This window comes from Nerophis ophidion, linkage group LG25 (genome assembly GCF_033978795.1).
Source record: "Nerophis ophidion isolate RoL-2023_Sa linkage group LG25, RoL_Noph_v1.0, whole genome shotgun sequence".
Lineage (NCBI taxonomy): Eukaryota > Metazoa > Chordata > Actinopteri > Syngnathiformes > Syngnathidae > Nerophis > Nerophis ophidion.
The window spans coordinates 15,794,080-15,812,226 of record NC_084635.1 but is presented as its reverse complement, the minus strand read 5'-3'; the positions used below and the strand labels follow the sequence as shown (position 1 = coordinate 15,812,226).

Sequence of the window (18,147 nt, the reverse complement as noted above, 5' to 3'; positions counted from 1 at the left end):
TGAGCAGCCATCAACATGTGATGTCATCGTTTGCGACTTTCGGTAGAGGCAGGGCTTTTCCAGTTGCGAACTTTATCGTGGATGTTCTCTACTAAATCCATAACCCAAACCTCATGACAATAGGTGAGGATGGGAACGTAGATCGACCAGTAAATTGAGAGCTTTGACTTCTGGTTCAGCTCCTTCTTCTCCACAACGGATCGTGTATATATATATATATATATATATATATATATATATATATATATATATATATATATATATATATATTACATTTTTGCAGTTGCTCTCATGTTGCGGGCCAAATATTTTGCTGTCATCTATAATTCAGCATCTGCAGTTGCTTTCATGGTGTTAAGTTAATGTTTAGTTAGATTTTTAAGTTAATTCCTTGTTGTCCAGCAATGTTAATTTCTAACAGTGTTTAGCGATTATTAAGGATACAATTAGAGAAGATAACTATTTGGGGTAATTTTACGCTAGACAAGCTACAGCAACAACAAGAACACAAATCCATTCCACGTTTCCGAAAGAAAACTGCTTTGACTTACAAGTCCATTGGGTTCCACAACGTGCCCATTTAAATTGATTTTAATTAAATCAATCTGTGTTTGGCCCTCCCTAAACAGCACAATTTTAACATGTAACATGACTTTTAAAAAGAAAAACAAACTTCTAGAAAATAAATATTGTTTGAAACCTATAACAACAGCATGTACTGTACTACAAACAACTACTGTAGTTTCATGAACTATTGTAATTATATAATATGCTGCGGAGCTGACTTACCGGGTCGGAAAACCGGTAGGACATGTTTTTACTTATTTGTTTCTTTAGTATTGTCGTCCGCTTTGTCTCCTTTGCACTAACTTTCTCAGTTTCGTGGTAAGAGGGCAGGTTTGTGTCGATCTCTGGCTGTTGGACAAATACTACTTCAACCGGCGGTGGAAATGCTCATAACTGAAATTATGCCCGCAACTTTAAGCACCAAACACAGCTAGCAATTTAAAACACTCGTAAGTAGAGCTACTACAGTATATGGAAAATAAGAAAAATACAAAATAAAAGTTCATCCAGACAGGCAAAGTTATCACTGCAAAGTTGGCACCACTTGATGAAAATTACTCTTTTGAAGCTTTTAGGATATTTTAAAAACATTTTTCCCCTTTAAGATAGACAATTTTGGGAACTCTGTAACTCTTTTTTAACAAAATCCGTATTGAAACGATTTCCACAGGCACTACAAGCATGTGCTACCTCACCAACCTGCTTCACCGCCATACCCCTTCATGCAGCCTCCGCTCCTCTGATGCCAACCTCCTCTCCCCACCACTCAGAACCAAGCTCCGGACCTGGGGTGATAGAGCCTTGTCCATCACTGCTCCCACCCTCTAGAACTCTCTTCCCAAACCCATCCATGACTGCTCAGACCTTCCTACCACCATGACCTTGAACTACCTTCCCTTTCCCTCTGTTGCTAGATATCTCGAGATGTATGTTGTAATATGTATATGTGCTTTGCTATGGAGGTTTTTTCTCACTCCGAACTGGGCCCCCTTTGGAGCCCAGTCTGGATTGTATTTTTTTACTCATCCTTCCCCAGCGTTTACCTTTTTCCCATCTTTTACGGGGTGCCTTATGGCGACCCATCAGCGTTCTTGTTCTGTAACCCTGTACACTGTTTGTTTGTCTAATCTCGAACAGGTTTGTGCTGAAAACAAAGTTTCGTTGTACTTGTTGCAATGACAATAAAGACCTACCTACCTACCTTCAAAAGCCTTCTCAAAACACACCTATTCAGATCTGCTTTTAACCAGTGATTAGTGTTCTGTGTCCTGTAATGTTCCGTCTTGTAATGGTCCTGTATCGATATGTATTTTACAATGTACTGCTTTTGTATTTCCTGTATTTTATATTATTACTTTGAACTGTTTTATATTTAAATTTTTTATCCTGTAAAGCATCTCTGAGTACTCCGAAAAGCACAATACCAAGTAAAATGTATTTTTATTATTATGTATGCAGCCTTTTCACTCTGCTTTTACTTGACTTACTGCTACCAATCCGTTGCAACACCAATCAGATGTAAAGACCACGGCAGTCTGTGTTGTGTTTGCTGGATTTAATAAAATGAACTCCTTTACACAGAGCATTAGGATTTGAGAAAGAAAAATATAGTGGGGCGAGAAAGTATTTAGTCAGCCACCGATTGTGCAAGTTCTCCCACTTAAAATGATGACAGAGGTCTGTAATTTTCATCATAGGTACACTTCAACTGTGAGAGACAGAATGTGAAAAAAAATCCAGGAATTAACATTGTAGGAATTTAAAATATATATATTTTTTAAATTATAGCGGAAAATAAGTATTTGGTCAACCATTCAAAGGTCTCACTGATGGAAGGAGGTTTTGGCTCAAAATCTCACGATACATGGCCCCATTCATTCTTTCCTTAACACGGATCAATCGTCCTGTCCCCTTAGCAGAAAAACAGCCCCAAAGCATCATGTTTCCACCGCCATGCTTCACAGTAGGTGCGGTGTTCTTGGGATGCAACTCAGTATTCTTCTTCCTCCAAACACGACGGGTTGAGTTTATACCAAAAAGTTCTATTTTGGTTTCATCTGACCACATGACATTCTCCCAATCCTCTGCTGTATCATCCATGTATCCATTTTGGTATAAACTCAACTCGTCGTGTTTGGAGGAAGAAGAATACTGAGTTGCATCCCAAGAACACCATACCTACTGTGAAGCATGGGGGTGGAAACATCATGCTTTGGGGCTGTTTTTCTGCTAAGGGGACAGGACGATTGATCCGTGTCAAGGAAAGAATGAATGGGGCCATGTATCGTGAGATTTTGAGCCAAAACCTCCTTCCATCAGTGAGAGCTTTGAATGGTTGACCAAATACTTATTTTCCACCATAATTTACAAATAAATTCTTTAAAATTCCTACGATGTGAATTCCTGGATTTTTTTCCACATTCTGTCTCTCACAGTTGAAGTGTACCTATGATGAAAATTACAGACCTCTGTCATCATTTGAAGTGGGAGAACTTGCACAATCGGTGGCTGACTAAATACTTTTTTGCCCCACTGTATACAGTATTTTCCGGACTACTGGGCACACCAGATTATAAAGTGCACTGTCGATGAATGGTCTATTTTTGGTCCTTTGTCATATGTAAGGCGCACCGGATTATAGGGTGCATTAAAGGAGTCACATTTTAATTTTTTCTAAATTAAAAACAATTCCTTGTGGTCTACATACCATGTAATGGTGGTTCTTTGGTTAAAATGTTGCACGGATTATGTTTTACAGATCATTTTCAAGCCGCTTTCTGCCAGTTGCTTCCGGATGCGATGTTTTGTGGGCGGTCTTATTTACCGGACTTACCTTCGTCAGCGTCTTTGCTCCGTCATCTTTGTTGTAGCGGTGTAGCGTGCAAGGACAGGAGTGGAAGAAGTGTCAAAAGATGGAGCTAACTGTTTTAATAACATTCAGACTTTACTTCAATCAATAACGGAGCAGCATCATCTCATCCTTAACAACAAGACGAGAAATGTGCCCCGTGAAAAAACGTCCGACCGGAACTCCATCAATCCATCCATTTGCTACCGCTTATTCCCTTTTGATGTCGCGGGGGCGCTGTTGCCTATCTCAGCTACAATCGGGCGGAAGGCGGAGTACACCCTGGAGAAGTCCCCACCTCATCGCAGCCGACCGGAACTCTCTAAAAACTAAAGTTCCTTGGGTGAATAATGTAAACTCACTAGACCGGTATGTTTTAGCGCTTTCATGGCGAGTTTACTGACAGATATAAGTAAGAACTTTACACTACTTTATATTATACATGGCAACAGCAGAGGATGAATGTCCCATAACAATAGGATAGAAAAAAAAGAAGAAGCTTATAGACTACGGCGTCGCACGGACTACAAAGGCGGACATGCGCAATTTTTCAGGATTCATGCAGATCCCAAATACAGATCAGCAAAATTTGCGTTTGCAAAATTTGCGTTTGCATAATATTGCGAAAAAAAAGGCCAGATAAAATGTCTTACCTTCTACACACACCATAATAATACTAGTATGTTGATGCACATCAAGCGGTGCGGCTTCATAGCTTAACAAAGTCATACTACAACATTTTGATAGATTTTTGAGCACTGTATGTAATGTTCTATATTTTCAATGGAACATATAAAATGTTGGTGTTGTTTACTTGAGTCATGTTGCCATCATAGTGCAGTCTACACGTATATCTATTGTTTGACTGCCATCTACTGATCACACTAATCATTATCACAATAAAATTGCATCGAGGTCGGTAGGCAAAACCAAAGTTATTCCGTACATTAGGTGCACCGGGTTATAAGGCACGCTGTCGAGTTTTGAGGAAAAAAAGGATATTAAGTGCACCTTGTAGTCCGTAAAATACGGTATGTATATCTGTAACAACGTTAGAGATAGCAATGCATACATTTCCCTTTGTCTTACAGTACTCAACTGTGGTGCGTTCAAGGACCGCTCGGACACACTTTATTGGCCGACAAATCACTGAAACAAACTGACATAACATGCAAATTGTGTACAATTTTAACACACACTATGTCAAAAGTGTTTAAGACCATTCTGTTTATTTTAGAATTTGGCAGAGAAAGAGACATATCAGACTAGGTAAGGAACAAATGTCAGGTTGGCCTCACCTATATAGTCGAAGCTTCCCGGTGCTAGGCGCTCAGGTAGATGCGTTGCAAACAGGAAGCCAGTGAGACACGCCAACACAATGTGGTTATAGTGGAGGATGTTGGTTTGATTGTCTGTGCAACCCTCTCCTCCACACAGGAACACCTGAAGAAGTGAAGGTGCAACAAGACATGTTTTAGTACTGGTAGCAACATTGGCGTAGAGTGATTGAAGAGTGCTAACAAGGTTTCTATGTCAGTGGCTGTAGGCAGAAGCAGGTAGAACCAAATGTAAGGTAGGAACAAAATGTTGTTTTGAATGAATTTTAAAAGAAAGACTGCAGAAACCACACGTAACACAAAGAAGGCACAGAACACAATAACACTGAGTTCTGTGATTGACTAATAATGAGTACAGGTGTTCCTCACTACATAGTGCTTCAAATATCACAGCTTCGCTGCATTTCATATATATATATATATATATATATATATTCCAAAGTATATTCCAAAAGTTTTTGGCCTAAATTAAATGTAAAAGGGGCCCTATAATGCAAAAACAACTATTTGTTGACCTATTGGTGTTTTTGTGTATTTGGGATCTGCATAAGTACCGGAAATTTTAAATCAAAACCTACAGGCAATGCAGAGATTTTTATAAAACAATCTTGCCTTCCTTCATTCCACATGAGTTTTTTGACATTTGTCCTAAGTGTGACGTTTTTTCTCAGGTGTGACGTTAGCGGATTATCCATACAGTATATGGTGGCGATTCACCCAAAGTGCTTTGCTTTTTTCCACCATTGTAGTCCAATGCTGTTGTCAAATTGCTGCGTTGCATATGACGTCATATCTGATTTTCTTCTTCGCGGCTTAATTTAAATGATGGTCAAGCAGCTTGAGCAAATAGCATTAAAACAATTTAGAATGAGTGTAAAATTTGAGAAGAAAATGACGGATTGTTGTTCTGTTTTGGGGTGTTCTAGTCGTTCAAATAGAGAGATAAGAAAGAGCTTTCATAGGGTCCCGAAAGAAATGGTTCTTAAAGGTCAAGAAGACAGGAAAAAACAGCAGTGCGTCAAAGGAAATGGCTCTTCAAAATATCACTTTTATCATCTTGTGGAATACAATCAGACCGCTTGTGTCTGCAGTGATCACTTTGTAAAATGTTTGTTTGAACACGTAACTATGAAAATATTGGATTGATCAATAATCCTACCGCTGAAATTTGTTAACCACGGTCAAGCCTGCAACCAAATGACGGTGATAAACGAGGGACACTTGTACACAGGACTGACACAGTCTACTTTCACACTGTGGAGCATGATGCCCAATTGGGATTTTTAACTGTTAAAAATCTGATCTCTTTAAAAAATAACTTAAATTTATATCCCGCTTTTCTAAACACTCAAAGCGCTCACAGAGAAGTGGGACTCAACATTCATTCACACCTGGTGGTGGTAAGCTACGTACATCAGTAGCCACAGATGCCCTGGGGTAGACTGACGGAAGCGTGGCTGCCAGTTTGCGCCTACGGCCCCTCCGACCACCACCTATCATTCATTCTTCATTAATTCACTAGTGTGAGCGGCACCGGGGGCAAAGGGTGAAGTGTCCTGCCCAAGGACACAACGGCAGCAATTTTTTGGATGTCAATAGGTGGGAAGCAAACCTGCAACCCTCAGATTTCTGGCCGGCCGCTCTACCCACTACGCCATGCCGCCCCGCCCCTTTATGTAGTCATTCATGTTACGAAAAAACTTCTATTTGTGTTTGATTTGAACGGAATGTGTTCGTGAAGTGTCCTGCATATGCACAAAACATGATGCACATGCAGTGTGTTTGCAGAAGTGTGTGTGTGTGTGTGTGTGTGGAGGGGGGGGGGGGTTGTATTTTCAAGTATTTCTTATATATATATACATATATATATATATATATATATATATATATATATATATATATATATATATAATTACTGCGATAAGGTGGCGGCTTGTCCAAGGGTGTACACCGCCTTCCGCCCGATTGTAGCTGAGATAGGCACCAGCGCCCCCCGCGACCCCTAAGGGGAATAAGCGGTAGGAAATGGATGGATGGATATATATAAATATATATATATATATATATATATAATTTTTGGATGAATGAGTATATTCGTTCGGCCACCATGTTCATTGAAGAAGTCTGATCTACAAAATTTGCAGGCAGCATACCCTTTATGCTTCGAGCTGTCCTGGATGAACTGAGATTATTTTTTCCAATCATTTTGGAACTTGCAAGCGTACTTCTTCTTCTTACTCGTCGTCACCATGTCTTTTCTTCGTTCTTCTGCTTCGTCTCTGTTATGTTTATGGACATTACTACTTGCCGTAGTTTTGTTAAGGTAAAGTTAAAGTACCAATGATTGTCACACACACACTAGGTGTGGTGAAATTTGTCCTCTACATTTGACCCATCCCCTTGATCACCCCCCGGGCAAGTGAGGGGAGCAGTGGGCAGCAGCGGTGCGGCGCCCGGGAATCATTTATGGTGATGGTTTGAAGCAATGCATGATGGGAATCCGGATGTTGTGTGTCAGTGTATTAATGTGCCGGCTGGATTAAACACAAACTGAGAAATAGCTCCGTGCCTGCCTACTTTATGGGTTATAGATAAACCTATGGGTAACGGAGACATATGTAATAGTCTCCTTTTCAGGTGAGAGGGGTTGCTAAAGGGAGTGCCTTTAAGGCACGCCCCCAATATTGTTGACCGGGTGGAAATCGGGAGAAATTCAGGAAAATGGTTGCCCCAGGAGGGGCACTGAAATTCGAGAGTCTCCCAGGAAAATCTGGAGGGTTGGCAAGTATGAAGTAAAAACTTAGCAGCGGGTGTGGACACAATGATTGACTGACTTAGCTGTCAATCTGTCATTCATGACATTCCCTTCCGCTTTTGTTTTTGTGTTTTCTGAGATTAAGTGTGAAACTGTGAAAGTGGGAACATTATCACCAGACCTATGTAAGCGTCAATATATACCTTGATGTTGCAGAAAAAAGACCATATGTTTTTTTAGCCGATTTCCGAACTCTAAATGGGTGAATTTTGGCGAATTAAACGCCTTTCTGTTTATCCCTCTCTGAGCGACAACGTCAGAACGTGACATCACATCGGTACTCAACGCCATTTTTCCCTACACATCAGATGCATCGAGTCAAATCAACTCTGTTATTTTCCATTTTTTTGACTGTTTTCCAATACCTTGGAGACATCATGCCTCGTCGGTGTGTTGTCGGAGGGTGTAACAACACGATCAGGGACAGATTCAAGTTGATTTACGTAGAATGTGCATTGATTAGCAAGGCATGCTAATCGATGCACACATTCTATTTAGGCTAGCTGTGTGCACATATTGCAGCATTATGCCTCATTTGTAGCTATATTTACATCTAGCCTTTACCTCCATCCACATTTAATGCCAAACAAACACTTAGCAATTGACAGATTTAAGTTAAGAGATGCAAAAGTCCTCTGTTTGGTATTTACCGGCGATGCTACAACAGAGATGGCACAGAGATGGCAAAAATGTCTGGATATCCTGCGACACTCAAAGCAGATGCATTCCCAACGATAAAGTCAACGAAATCACAAAGGTGAGTGTTGTTGTTGTTGTTATTGACTTATGTGCTAATCAGACATATTTGGTCGCGGCATGACTGCCAGCTAATCTATGCTAACATGCTATTTAGGCTAGCTGTATGTACATTTGAAACTATATTTACATCCAGCGTTTCTTTCCACCCACATTTAATGCGAAACAAACACTTACCAATCGACGGATTTAAGTTGATCCAGTGTCAATGACAAAGTCCTGATCGGTTGGTCTGCACATTTTACCGGCGATGCTAACGCAAAGATGGCCGAATAGCGTCAATAGTTATTCGCTCAATAGCTTCAGTTTCTTCTTTAATTTCGTTTTCGCTATCTGCCTCGCTACTCCAACCATCTGTTTCAATACATGCGTAATCTGTTGAATCGTTTAAGCCGCTGAAATCCGAGTCTGAATCCCAGCTAATGTCGCTATATCTATTCGCCATTGTTTGTATTGGAATCGCTATGTGACGTCACAGGGAAATGGACAGTGGCTTAAGCAAATAGCGAAAATCAAGCACTTTAAAGCTTTTTTTAGGGATATTCCGGGACAGGTAAAATTTTGAAAAAATTTTCGAAAAATGAAATAAGCCACTGGGAACTGATTTTTATGATTTGTATTGGTTTCAACCCTTCTGAAATTGTAATAAAGTTCCCCTTTAAGTGTTTATCGGTAGTTTTTTGTTTGTTTGTTTGTTTTATAAAATTGTAAGTTGTTTTGGCTTTTGTTTTTCTTTTTTTGAGATTGTTATTTGTTTCATGAAATGTTAAAGAGTTTTACCCTTCCAGGCCACCGTAGTTACGCTACTCAATTTACTGTAGATAATATTCAAATATTTTACATTAAACAACACGCACATAACGGCGCATCACCGCTCGAGCTTTCAATTCACGTTGACATCTCAGTGCACGTCCACATGAGCTCTGATTGCCCAAGTCTTTTATTTGTGCACAGTGCGCAGATGTAATATAAGGTAAGTAAACTTATTTGAACACAGATTTGCCTCTCTATCTGTGAAATTGTGTTGTGCGCAGACACACGTGAGAGACTAAAAAATGTAGCCCTACCCTGTAGAAGAGAGGAATGTGGTCGAACACGTAAGGGTAGGCAAAAGCAACAACACGGAAGACTTTGCTGAATCTTGGACTCCGGCATTCAGGGAATCTGAAATCAAAAATAAGATAAAAAGTCAAAATATGCAAACCACCTTTATCCCAGCAGGCACAAGACATTAATACAACGTTGATTATACATACATGTCCTTTAAAACTGACTTTGAATCAACGTTGCAAAATAGTTGTATTAATAGTAATTTGAGACAATGTTGATGTCCAATGTTGGATCCACGTCGTTGGTTGGGAAATGACCACATTTCAATGGTTAAATCAACGTCACAACCTGAATGAATAAACGTTGTCAAAAAGCATGTTGTCTCAACGTTGTATTTGTGTTGTACAACATTGGCTGGGAAATGACTAAAATTCAATGGTCAAATCAACGTCAGAAGCCAACATTGAATAAACGTCGTTAAAAAGCATTTTGTTTCTTAGACGTCCGTACATCCACACGCACATTCACTGTACAAACATACATACTGTACATATACATTTACTCTACAAACATACATACTGTACATATACATTTACTCTACAAACATACATATACACATACTGTACATATACAAGTACATATACATACATACACTGATGCACATAATCACGTTTCATCATAAATAGATTAACGTTGTTGCTCTCGGGGAAACTGGGTAACACATGGCACATGTCACGATCCGTGATCCGGATCATGTTTTGTTTAGTGTTATTCTGTTAGTTTTGAACTCCCTTAGTTCCAGTTTTGTGCACTTTCGGTGTTTGTTTTGGTGTCCATGGGTACTAATTGGTTTCACCTGCCTCTGATTAGTGCTTTGCACGTTCACCTGCTGTTGATCACTAAACAGAGAGCTATTTAGTCACGTTGCTCGCCACAGTCGGTGTGGCCTCATTGTTTTGCGGGATGCAACTGTTACGTTGGTGTATTCCTGTCCTGTGTTTCCTGTGCTAAGTTGTTATCTTAGCTGCCCGTGCGACGGGCACGTTTTTCTTTTGTTTGTTCTGTCTTTGGACACATTTATGACTTATGAGCAATAAATAATCTCCTACCTCACGCTGTTGTCCGCAGCCGTCCGTTCTGCATTCCGGGAGAACAAACTCTCCGACCCGATCTCGCGCCACCACGTGACAGAATGAGGCCAACACCGACTGTGGCGAGCAACGTGACTAAATAGCTCTCTGATTAGTGCTCAACAGCAGAGCACTAATCAGAGGCAGGTGAAACCAATTAGTACCCATGGAAACCGAAACAAACACCCAAAGTGCACAAAACGGGAACTAAGGGAGTTCAATACTAACAGAACATACTAAACAAAACATGATCCGGATCACGGATCATGACACCACACTGACAAAGCTTAACCTATTGTTACTATAACAATCTACAAGGTTAATATAGGTTGCTTTTCTTTCTTCCCCTCCATTTTTCTGCATTCTTTTGTATCTGTAGTTATCATTACATATATGTATTGTTGCATTTGAACAACTGTATTGTTGATAATAGAGGTAAATTATTGGTATTGTTCATGATCAATAGTGCTATTTCTATTGGTATTTGTAATTCTCCGTTTGTAGTGTAATAATGCTCATTGTCATTTCTGTATTATTATTTATTTCGCTAACTGCTTCTTTGCTATCACTTTTACAATCATATTTGTACATATCGTATTTGCTGACGTTGTTTTATTGTTGTTGTTATTGTTGTGTTTACTGGTGTTGTTTTTGTCTCTCCGTCTAATCCCCCTCTTGTCCCCACAATTTCCCCCTCTGTCTTCCTTTTTTTCTCTTTCAATCCCCTTCTGCTCCGGCCCGGCTGCACCAAATGATAATATAAATACATTTAATAAAGTCAAATACATGTAAGGTGACAAGAAAAGTTTCCTACACTTCTCTTTTGTAAAGTAAATCCGAACAGCCGATATGGGCATCCACATCAACTATATGATTTGCCTGAGAAGCTGGACAAAAAACAAACAAAAAAACAAAACAAAAAAACATGTTTCAACGTCAGGACCTAATCCAACAAGTTCTTAACGTTGCTTTGCCTTTTAAAAATGTGTTAATTCGACAAAATTGTGTATAAAAATTCTGTTGATAAATAATTCTATGAACCTCACATCATCTTCACATAATTTACACTTCAAAGTATAATTTGCATTAAAAAAGGACACCAAGATTTTCTTCTATGGAATTAAAGTCAAAGTTTCTGTAAAACGAGTTTTGCGTCTTGGTATTGTTCCAACTTGTCCAGCTGAAAGTACAGATGGCGTTAACTGCTGTTTGGGCTTGGCCTCTGAAGTCACAACAACAACACACGCTTAATTAACACTCAAAAGAAAGTATTTACAAGAGGAAGGTGAATGACACCCTTATTCTGAAGAATAGGTTTTCTTGGGAAAAATTAAAACAAATACAAATAGACGGAGTAGACATTGAAAGGGTAAAAGAAACTACATTTTTGGGAGTATTAATAGATGATAAAATGAACTGGAAATCTCATATAAAAAATAAATAAATAAAATAAAAACTTAAGGTGGCAAGAAACATTTCAATAATGAATTAAGCAAAATATGTCCTTGTCCAAAAATCTCTTCATGTTCTCTAATGCTTGCTAGTGTTACCAGTGTTATAGTGTAGAAATATGGGGAAATAACTACAAATGTACACTTCATTCATTAACCGTGTTACAAAAAAGATCAACTAGACTGATACATAATGTTGGATATAGAGAACATACAAACCCTTTATTTATTAAGTCAAAAATATTGAAGTTCAACAATTTGGTAAAATTGAAAACAGCTAAAAAAATGTACAAAGCAAACTATAATCTGCTACCCAAGAATGTACAACAATTCTTCTCAACTAAAGAGGAGAAATATAACCTTAGAGGAAAAACTAACTTAAAACATGTGTATGCACATTCAACATTTAAGATCTCTAGCATATCAGTATGTGGAATTAAAGTATGGAATGGATTAAGCAAATATATTAAACAATGTACTGATATGATCCCATTTAAAGGCCTACTGAAACCCACTACTACCGACCACGCAGTCTGATGGTTTATACATCAATGAGGAAATCTTAACATTGTAACACATGCCAATACGGCCGGGTTAGTTTATTAAACTGCAATCTTAAATTTCGCGCTGAAGTATCCTGCTGAAACGTCGCGGTATGATGACGTGTGCGCGTGACGTCACGCATTGTAGAGGACATTTTGTTCCAGGACCGTTCCCAGCTATAAGTCGCCTAATTCCACAGTATTATGGACATCTGTGTTGCTGAATCTTTTGCAATTTCTTCAATGAATAATGGAGACGTCAAAGAAGAAAGCTGTAGGTGGGAAGCGGTGTTTTGCGGCCACCTTTAGTAACACAAACACAGCTGGTGTTTCATTGTGTACATTCCCGAATGATGAAGGTGAAGCTTTACTATGAAACAGAGCGGTCAAGCGAACACGGTTGGATTGGACCACACACACAAAGTACAGTGTATTATGCAGCGATCATTTCGAAAGATCGTGTTTCGAGGAGGGTCCCTTGCGAAGAGAAGAGATGGGCATCGCCACCACCCGTCGACTGGTGCTGAAGAAAGGTGCGGGGCCGACCTTCGGGTTGTACAGGTACGACCATATAATCTCACTAAAACACTAACACAATAAGCAGATAAGGGATTTTCCAGAATTATCCCAGTAAATGTGTCTAATAACATCTGAATCGCTCCCACTGTATAGTCTGTTTTTTTCTTTTAGTCCTTCGCTTTCACTTTCCTCATCCACAAATCTTTCATCCTCGCTCAAATTAATGGGGAAATCGTCACTTTCTCGGTCCGAATCGCTCTCGCTGCTGGTGGCCATGATTGTAAACAATGTTCAGATGTGAGGAGCTCCACAACCAGTGACGTCACGCGCATATCGTCTGCTACTTCCGGTACAGGCAAGGCTTTTTTTTTTTCCAGCACCAAAAGTTGCAAACTTTATCGTCGATGTTCTCTACTAAATCCTTTCAGCAAAAATATGGCAATATCGCAAAATGATCAAGTATGACACATAGAATGGACCTGCTATCCCCGTTTAAATAAGAAAATCTAATTTCCGTAGGCCTTTAAGAGGTTGTTCGAATTAATAGTGATTAAAAAGTACAAGGAAAAAGAATTATGAGAAACACCTTCAACCTTATTGAAAACGGAATATTCTTCATCTCAGTATGTTTATCATGACTGACTTAATTATATATTGCAAGAACTGCTGTATTAATCGTTCATTGATGTAATTGTGTTACAAAAAAAAGACAGTAAATGAACATTTGTATTTGTAAACGCTCTGAAGTGGGAAAGGGGTAGGATTAAACAATCTTTTTCGTCTTCCTACTCCTTTTCAGACATGATGTAAAGAGAAATGATATTAAGTTGAGTGATGTACTTTACTGTAAGTGTGTTCATGTTCCAAATGAACTAAAAAAACCCGGAAAAAAACAAAAAAAAAGGGAAATTGTGGCCAAAGTGTAATAAAAAGACAGGAAGCGAGAAACACTTACCGTTTTACAACATCGTGATCGTAATGAAGAAATGGCAATCCAAGCCTGGTGATGAGCAAAAAAATACCAATTAGTTACTTTCCATGATTTTTCATAAAGTGAATGAAGCAGGGAGTGTAACCGTGTGCTTTGGTCACTCGGTCTTACCGTGTTTCAAAGTACTGATTACTTTATCTTACTGTATCTCAATTGCCGTTAATTCCAATCAATTAATGTGCAGTACTTTTACTTTTCATACAGTAAGAGGTGATATGACTGACACAGAACAAGTACATTTGCTGATTTGGTGTCAAATAATAAATGACGACGATTGCAAAAGTACTCTGGAGCAATACTCCAGCGGATGGCAGTGTTATGAAAAATGTCTGTGATTTGATTTCTTTCTGTCTTTTTTAATGATAGTCACACATACTAAGTGGGGTGAGATTACCCTCTGCATTTAAGTGAGGAGCAGCAGTGGCCGCGCCCGGGAATCATACTTGGTGATTTAACCCCCAATTCCAACCCTTGATGCTGAGTGCCAAGCAGGGAGGTAATGGGTCCCATTTATATAGTCTTTTACAGCTCATATTTGATACACTTGAGATTCAGGGGGGAAATTAATCAAACTTGACTTATACAGTGGAACCTCGATTTATACACCCCTGATTGTATAAACTTTTTAATTTGCGAACCACAGACTGAACAAAATTACGCTTTGGTGTACGACCCTTGTCTCCGTGGATGAACCTTTCATCCACCATCGTGTGCCTTGCCATTGTTTGACCGCTACCATGAATTGATTAACGTGGACCCTGACTTAAACAAGTTGAAAAACTTATTCGGGTGTTATCACTTAGTGGTCAATTATACAGAATATGTACTGTACTGTGCAATCTACTAATAAATGTCTCAATTAATCAACCAAAGCTGAGCAGTGCTACTGTACCCAGTGCTACTTTGTGTGCTTTTAGGCGCTTTTAGCCTTTTTACAGCATTTTTCAAATTTTGCTAGCTAAATATGAGTCCAAAGAAAGCAATGGAAAAATATGAGGTGCCGTTATGGACATTATTCAAAAATACCTCTTACATACACTACTGAAATGCTCTCACATACACTAGTGCAGTGGTTCTTAACCTTGTTTGAGATACCGAACCTCACCAGTTTCATATGCGCATTCACCGAACCCTTCTTAAGTGAAAAATAAAATGTTTTTTTTTATTTTTTTATTCAAGTCAAAGTTATGTATTTTTACTGGTGCACAAAATGAACCGTGCATCAACATCAACTTGTTCAAAGAACAAAACCAACACAGTGCATGAACTCACAACAAATGACACATGCAAATCAGTCTGACTTCTGCTGTTGGCGTATCAATAAAGCCGATAGGGAGAAGTTTTTATTTACACGATGAGTCGGGTGTGTCTTGACCTCCGCGGCGGGGGCACTGTCGAACCCCTGAGGCTGACTCACGGACCCCTAGGGTTCGATCGAACCCAGGTTAAAAACCACTGCACTGGTGTGTATAAGAGTGTTTCAGTAGTGTGTGTGAGAGAAAAAAATTTCAGTTGTTTATGTGAGAGCATTTCAGTAGTGTATGTAAGAGGTAATTCTGAATAATGTCCCTAACGGCCCCTCATAGAAAAGCGCTGTGTGGTTTGAAACATTCAGGAAGTATGCACAGCATTGTCAACACTGCCTCCTCCCACCTCCCCCTACCTTCAGCTGAATGCCAAAAAGGTTACTCGACAAAGTAAAGTGAATTTTATTTAGTATTCCTAAACGTTAAAGCTACCTGGCTGTTAAAGTTAATGAGTGTTGTGATTTCAACCTGTGAGTGCACCACAGGGCTAGTGACAGTGTGTGTGCGTGTCAACAGGGCGGCTGAAGATGAGGACAGTTCAGCTAAATGTTTTTTTGGCCCTTTTTTTTGTGTGTGTTTTTTTCATATACAGTACTGTATAGCAGTGGTCCCCAACCTTTTTGTATCCGCGGACTGGTCAACGCTTTTTTCTTTTTAAATTTTTTTTTTTTTTCGTTGTCATGAAAAAGGGACGTTTTTATCATGAAAAAGGGAGGTTTTTGTGGTTGGTGCACTAATTGTAAGTGTGTATTGTGTTTTTTATGTTGATTTAATAAAAAAAAAATAATAATAAATAAATAAAACATTTTTTTTTTTTTTTTTATAAAAATGAATAAAAAATTCTTCTGCGGCCCTGTACCAATCGGGCTACGGTACCGGGCCGCGGCCCGGTGGCTGGGGACCACTACTGTATAGTGTTTTGTATTGTGTTCAAACTAAACAAACTTTTAATAAATATGGACTTTTGTCAAGGCTAAAACCCATTATTCATATTTATAATGAGACATTTGCTACAATGTACAAACTTTTCTGGTTATGAACCCAATTAAGTTTGCAAATTGAGGTTCCACTACTCCATAAAATGTTTTTTTTTTTTTTAAGGTTTTTGCATTTTTGTGAATGAATGTTAGCCACTGTATCTTTTTCTAATTGATGTAAAGTTAGCAAGAAAACAAAATAGTGTCATTTTATTCACTGGCCTTTAGGATTCATGTGGCTTGGGCAAGAGATGGTGACCTATGCTGCTTGGCTGCTATAGCTAGATTGATTTGTTTTATTGCCGTTTGGAGATAAATAAAAATATTGTGTGGGGGAAAAAAAGAGTGTTTAAGATTAAAGTAATGCAACTAAAGGTTGGTTTAAAATATCTTATTAAATGCAAACCAGATGTTTGAAAAGTAAATAAGATGTACTGTATAACCTGCAACTTGCAAGAGGGGGCAATTAAATTTGATGCAAACATTTTGAGAGTGTGTTGGCAACAACAAAATCCATTCATCCATCCATTTTCTACCGCTTGTCCCTTTCAGGGTCGCGGGGGGTGCTGCAGCCTATCTCAAAATGCCAAAGAAAAGCACTGATGGCAAGGTAAGAAGAAAATAAGGGACTCAGACTTCACAATAAGTCATTAACATTTGCAGCTTTTTAAGACCTGAAAAAGTATCACAGAACTACTGACTAAGTCAGACATAGAAAGACTAATCCATGACTTTGTCTACAACAGGTTAGACTACTTTAATGGCCGCCTGACTGGGCCCTCTAAACAGCCTGTAAAGCAGCTGCAGTACATAAAGAATGCTGCTGCTCGAGTCCTGACGAGAACCAGGAAATATGACCATATTAGTCCAGTGTTTAGGTCATTGTCTTGGCATAGTACTGTGCCAATCTCCGACATGTTAGAGCCATATGAACCATCTCGAGCTCTGAGAACCTCCGTTAGTGGTCTCCTGCTGATGCTCAGAGTCAGGACCAAACATGGCGAAGCTCCTAAAATCTGGACTAGTCTTCCAGAAGATGTGACACAGCGCTCAAATTTTGACAATTTTCAAATCCTTTTATTTAATAGTGCATATAACAACTGAATGTATTTTACCAACACTCTTTGATTTTAATTTTAATTTAATTAAGTTTATGATACATTTTTTTACATTTTTTTTTTCAATTTAATTTTTGGTTATTTAATTATTTGTTTTCGCCTTTTTGTAATTTTCTGTAAAGCGGTACAAAATGGATGGATGTATTGATGGATGGCATTTTGAATTGCCTTATGTACAAATTGTGCTCTATAAATACATTTGCCTTGCCTTGCCAAGGAGCACAGGACACACAATATCTGACACAACAGCTGATGAGGATCCAACAAAGACTGGACAAAAAGGGACAGCTGGGGAAGACACCAGTGGGGAAAAGAGATGCTTGGCTAACATAGGAGGAGCATAGATAACAAGATCAAGTGGAAATGATCAAAATAAAGAGAAGGTACTGTCATTTAAAAAAAAAATGCTTGCGCTCTCATCCCAGACAGCAAAGCTGTGATTATACTAGGTGCTCTGTTTTGGATTGTTGTTAATGGGTTTTGTAACACTTTGTATATCCATAAATCCCCTTGTGCCCGGTGAGCCGTGAGTTATTTTGCACTGGGGCCTACCCCCAGCTGGCTTTGGGGTACACCCTGGACACAAATACACTATAACAAGATTCACAATGACAACCAATCACATTTACACCTATGGACAATTTTAGGAATCAATGAAACTAGAAAAGCCCAGAAAAGGATGAGAAGAACATGAAAAAAAGTATGTAGAGATTTGAACCCAAATATTTGCCGTGGGAGA

The 18,147-nt window shown here is 38.9% G+C and overlaps 1 protein-coding gene across 1 annotated transcript in view; it reads right to left on the bottom strand.

Moving 5' to 3' along the window:
• Positions 1–18,147, bottom strand: part of paqr5b (progestin and adipoQ receptor family member Vb) — a 39,042-nt gene that overhangs the window by 2,704 nt on the left and 18,191 nt on the right. Inside the window, exons 5-7 of the mRNA XM_061887579.1 lie at positions 13,971–14,015; positions 9,391–9,487; positions 4,714–4,858 (exon numbers count right to left, since the gene is read on the bottom strand). Coding sequence (XP_061743563.1) covers positions 4,714–4,858; positions 9,391–9,487; positions 13,971–14,015 — 287 coding nt within the window. The remainder of the gene's footprint in view (positions 1–4,713; positions 4,859–9,390; positions 9,488–13,970; positions 14,016–18,147) is intronic.